Source organism: Taurulus bubalis (genome assembly GCF_910589615.1).
Source record: "Taurulus bubalis genome assembly, chromosome: 3".
Taxonomy (NCBI): Eukaryota; Metazoa; Chordata; class Actinopteri; order Perciformes; family Cottidae; genus Taurulus; species Taurulus bubalis.
Genome location: NC_136591.1, coordinates 42,816,110 through 42,822,025, shown reverse-complemented (window position 1 = coordinate 42,822,025; position 5,916 = coordinate 42,816,110). Strand labels below are relative to the sequence as shown.

The 5,916-nt window shown below is 46.3% G+C and overlaps 1 protein-coding gene across 1 annotated transcript; it reads right to left on the bottom strand.

Moving 5' to 3' along the window:
- Positions 1 to 1,533: 1,533 nt before the first annotated feature.
- LOC306733989 (uncharacterized protein) lies at positions 1,534 to 5,308 on the bottom strand (the record flags this gene model as incomplete). Its single annotated transcript, XM_079215307.1, has 3 exons — positions 1,534 to 1,581; positions 3,589 to 4,611; positions 5,198 to 5,308. The coding sequence occupies 3 exons, from the start codon at positions 5,306 to 5,308 to the stop codon at positions 1,534 to 1,536; spliced, it is 1,182 nt and encodes a 393-aa protein (XP_079071433.1).
- Between the last annotated feature and the right edge of the window lie 608 nt (positions 5,309 to 5,916).

Here is a 5,916-nt window from a genome sequence, read left to right as displayed (position 1 = left end):
TGTAGTCCAACAGGAAGTCATGTTTCTGTAGTCTAAGAGGAAGTCATTATGTTTCTGTAGTCCAAGAGGAAGTCATCATGTTTCTGTAGTCCAACAGGAAGTCGTTGTGTTTCTGTAGTCCAACAGGAAGTCATCGTGTTTCTGTAGTCCAACAGGAAGTCATGTTTCTGTAGTCTAAGAGGAAGTCATTATGTTTCTGTAGTCCAACAGGAAGTCATCATGTTTCTGTAGTCCAACAGGAAGTCGTCATGTTTCTGTAGTCCAACAGGAAGTCGTCATGTTTCTGTAGTCCAACAGGAAGTCGTTGTGTTTCTGTAGTCCAACAGGAAGTCGTCATGTTTCTGTAGTCCAACAGGAAGTTGTTGTGTTTCTGTAGTCCAACAGGAAGTTGTTGTGTTTCTGTAGTCCAACAGAACGTCGTCATGTTTCTGTAGTCCAACAGGAAGTTGTTGTGTTTCTGTAGTCCAACAGGAAGTTGTTGTGTTTCTGTAGTCCAACAGGAAGTCATCATGTTTCTGTAGTCCAACAGGAAGTCGTCATGTTTCTGTAGTCCAACAGGAAGTCGTCATGTTTCTGTAGTCCAACAGGAAGTCGTCATGTTTCTGTAGTCCAACAGGAAGTTGTTGTGTTTCTGTAGTCCAACAGGAAGTTGTTGTGTTTCTGTAGTCCAACAGGAAGTCATCATGTTTCTGTAGTCCAACAGGAAGTCGTCATGTTTCTGTAGTCCAACAGGAAGTCGTCATGTTTCTGTAGTCCAACAGGAAGTCGTTGTGTTTCTGTAGTCCAAGAGGAAGTCATCATGTTTCTGTAGTCCAACAGGAAGTCAGCTTCTTCCATTAGATTCTGGATTATTACATAAAACAAACAAGCGTTTATGATTCCTCCGGGTTTAGTTCGTCAAGATAATCTTCACTAATTAACTTTTTTAAGTGTAAAGTACAACACTAACGTTAGCCACTAAGCTAACGGAGGACTAGTGAGGACGCTAAGTCATCTCCTTTAGACTCTTTAATATTCACCAGAGGGGCGTTCACTGACCTGTTTTATGAATCAGACAACTAAACGTTTGTGTCAAACACAGACCTGATTTCAGACATCGAACCAGAAACATCCAGCCCATTCTCAGTCCCACCTACTCAACTGTGATTGGTCAGTTTATAATTGTACCCTGCTAGCTGTAGCCTTTGACGCTAGCATGAACGGACAACCTGTTTAAGAGCAGAGTTTTAAAATTACCTGCAAAACAAGTTCAGAAAAACATGCAACTGTGACATCATCTCGCCCAATTCTGATTGGTCAGTTCCTGCTGCCTGTGACCCAACTGCCCCCTCTGGCTCCGCCCTCTTAGCGGGTTCCCGGTTGCAGTTGAGCTGAGATTTGTAGTCCTAAATCACCACCCACACAGTATGAAATCATGTTGCAAAAGCACCGGGTTCAAATCCAGAAATTGTAGTCCTTTTTTTGTTGTTTTTTTAAAGTCAAGCTGGATTTGTAGTCCATACGCAACGGTGACTTCCTGTTGGGCGACTCCGTCTAGAAGAACCAACGGAACGCCTCGCCGGTCGGGACGGACGGCGGCCGCTGAAACAAGAGACGATGAGAAAGAAGGCGTGAGAGAAAGAAAGTACACGAATACTTTATTAACCCGCAGCTCTTTTTCCCTTCTCAGGGAATATGAGATTTGTGTTTTTTTAAAACTAAAACTGTGATATCTCCTCATCCACAGGGTCGATTTAATTCATTTGAATTGCTAAAGTATCGTAACCCTTGTGAGAAGAGACGTGTGGATTAACATTTTAAAAAAAGATCGTTAAGTTTGAATAACGGCAAAGACACATCCTGTAACCTACGAGACTGTGGGAGTTTCTTTTTGCTTTTTGGGGCGTTCCGAGATCCTGCGATCTCATTGGTCCTCAGACTCTTCTGAAAGCGCGTCAGACGGCACATGTGGAAGTAGACGGTTATTTACATATCCCTGTGGCCATTTTTCAATTTTTTAATCGAAAAACACGTTTTCTGGACTGAATATGCTTCCTAACATGTCAATGCTTGTGTTTATTGTGATTATTATTATCAACATATTCAACTTCCTCCTCAGTCCTAATATGGTCACTTCCTGTTCACTGGCTGCAAAACAAGATGGCAGCGGACGTGACGCTGAACTGGAGGCTTCAGACGGAAAGGGCGACGCCCACGCGGTGATGAGGTCAGGTGACACGTAATCTCCTGAATGTTTTATGCTCAAAACACTTTTTAAAACAAAAAGATTTATTTAAATTTCTCTTTAAAGTCAATGGAGTCAAAAAAAATCCCAAAATGCTTTGCTGCTGGTTTCACAAAGTAAACTTCTGATTGGCTGAGAGAGTCTGTCAGGTCGACATCAAAGAGAACGGAGGATGAGGCAAGAGTGTGAAACCTACTGCTACACACACACATGCTCGCACACACACACACACACACACACACACAGACACACGCACACGCACGCACACACACACACACACACACATACACACACACACACAAAGCTGTCACTTGTCGCTAGTATCCACAGGACCAATTAGTGTGTAATTGAGAGAGATTATGGCTGTTAATTCACTGTTTTACTAACACACACACACACACACACACACACACACACACACACACACACACAGAAACATGCCGTCAGTGTGTGTGTGTGTGTGTGTGTGTGTGTGTGTGTGTGTGTGTGTGTGTGTGTGTGTGTGTTGATGCTGAGGGAATAATTAGTAATAGTTTGTGGAGATTCCCACAGGGAGAGAGTGTGTGAGATGTATAGAGTCATCAGTGAGGTTGAATGCTGGTGTCAATTAATTATTGATCGGCACTAATTCTTACTACACATGCACACACGCACACACACATGCACACACGCACACACACACGCACACATACACACAAACACACAGTAGTAGATAACAAATATTCTCCTTCCCTCTCTCTCCGTCTAGTTTTATCACTATGAATCAGTGGAGAGATGGTGTGTGTGTATGTGTGTGTGTTGGCAGCCTGCCAGACCTCAGCAGGGACCGAGCTCTCGCTTTTCACCACCCACCATCTGCACAGCATTCACACACTCAGCAGGGTGAGCGATGCCTTCCAGCCTGCTGGCAGTCATCTGGGTTAAGTGAGCCAGCACACACACACACACACACACACACACACACACACACACACACGCACACACACGCTCACACAGACACTCACACAGACCCACTCTTTCACACTCTCTCTCTCACACACACATACAGACACACTCACACAGGCACAGACACACACACACACACACACACACACACACACACACATGCACAGACACACACACACACTCACACAGACACACTCTTATATATATGTATATATATATATATATATATATATATATATATATATATATATATATATATATATTACTATTATATGTTTATAACCCTTTGAGTTCGCTTGGGAAAAGAAGGAGGACCTACGATGGAACCCTGTGGAACTCCAGACCACATGACCCACATTGATCTGTCTCTCTCTCTCTCTCTCTCTCTCTCTCTCACACACACACACACACACACTCACCTCCAGCGCCCCTCCTCCTCCCCCCGGTTTCTTCTTCAGCTCTTCACACTTCCTGAACTTGCAGATCTGGTGACCCGTCTTCCGGTTCCGGCAGGACGAGCAGACGCCGCAGTTGATGAGTCGCCGGCACGGCCCGCACACGCCGCAGCGCTTCCTCTTCCTCTTGGCCGCCGCCCCGCCCGACGAAGAGGAGGAGGAGGACAGGACCACGCCGCCGCCGCCGCCCGCCACCCCGGAGGACGAGGGCGAGGAGGAGGACGGGCAGGGGGAGGAGCCTGCGTGCTGCTGGCAGTCCGCCAGCGCCCGCTGGCCACTGGTCATCTGGAAGGCGCTGCCGGCGTCCGAGATCCCGCCCCCCGCCGACCCCATCGCCATGACGATGACCCCGGGGGGTAGTCCCAGTCCCCCCAGGAAGCCACCGCCCATCACCCCTCCTCCTCCGCAGCCCCCGCCCTCCGATAGGCCCATCATGTCCGGGTGGGCGTGGCCCTGTTTGGTGCCGCAGTCCGCCCCGCCGCCGTAACCCGGCAGGAAGTTCCCGTTGGGGTGATGGTGTGCCGTTCCTTGTGCGGCAGGAAGTGAGGAGGCGGTGTGTCCGTGTTTCTCAGCTCCGCCCCCCTCACTGCCCCCTCCCCCTCCCGCCCCCCCGCCTCCCTGGTGCATGCTGGTACTGAGGGGGTGCGATGAGGTCATGTGACCCGGCGTCGCCGATTGGTGGTGATGGTGGTGATGGGGGTGGTGGTGTGTCGCCGGTTTGGGCCGGCCCCAAAACATGGCCGCCGGGTGGTTCATGTTCATGTTGTCGTGACATCCCCAGGGCCCCGTCGCCATGGCGCCCAGCCTGGCGGCGGCGGCAGGGGGAAACATGGGGGCGGCGGCCGCCAAACGGGCCGCCAGCTTGGCGGACTGAGGGAAGTTTGTGACGTTCATGTTCATGTTGACGTTGGTCTTGTAGAAGCTGGCGATGGAGGAGCGGTAGCGGTCCATCTCTGTGCTGTAGTCCAGCATCGGGCCCAGACCCACCTGCAATGAGCGTTGTTAATATTAATAATATTGTTATTATTATACCTGCAATGAGCGTTATTGATATTAATAGTATTGTTATTATTATACCTGCAATGAGCGCGTTATTGATAGTAATAATATTGTTATTATTATACCTGCAATGAGCGTTATTAATATTAATAATATTGTTATTATTATACCTGCAATGAGCGTTATTATTATTAATAACATTGTTATTATTATACCTGCAATGAGCGTTATTATTAATGTTATTATACCTGCACCATGTTATTAATAATATTATTAATATTGTTATTATTATACCTGCAACACAATGTTATTATTATTATTATACCTGCAACATGATGTTATTAATATTATTATTGTTATTATTATTACTAAGCTAACGCAGTATGTCGCCCCCTTTATTAAGCTTATCTTTATTTGTATCATCATATTTACTAAACATAACTAAGTATTTAATATTTATTAAACATAACATAAGTATTCCATCATCTTCATTAAACATTTAATAATAATAATAATAATAATAATAATAATAATAATAACAATAATAATAATAATAATAACTAATCCTCCTCACCTGTCCCTGTCCGCTGTAAGCGTGGTGGTTTGGGTGGGAGGGGGCGGAGCTTCTCTGGAGCATCGAGGAGAGGTCGCTCTCCACGCACACGCCGCTCGTCATGCCTGACATGACCTCACATGCACACGCACACTCACACTCACACACTCACGGGCTCACAGCTGGTTCTGTTGGGTCGACACGTTCTGTTCTGTGAAGTTTCCTGTAAAAAACGCAGCACAAACACTACATAAAGACGTTACGCCAAGACATTATGCCAAGACGCTACGCTACATAAAGACATTACGCCAAGACATTACGCCAAGACGCTATGCTACATAAAGACGTTACGCCAAGACATTATGCCAAGACGCTACGCTACATAAAGACATTACGCCAAGACATTACGCCAAGACGCTACGCTACATAAAGACGTTACGCCAAGACATTACGCCAAGACGCTACGCTACATAAAGATATTACGCCAAGACGCTACGCTACATAAAGACGTTACGCCAAGACATTACGCCAAGACGCTACGCTACATAAAGATATTACGCCAAGACGCTACGCTACATAAAGATATTACGCCAAGACATTACGCCAAGACGCTACGCTACATAAAGACATTACGCCAAGACTTTATGCCAAGACGCTACATAAAGACATTACGCCAAGACAATACGCCAAGACGCTACGCTACATAAAGACGTTACGCCAAGACATTACGCCAAGACGCT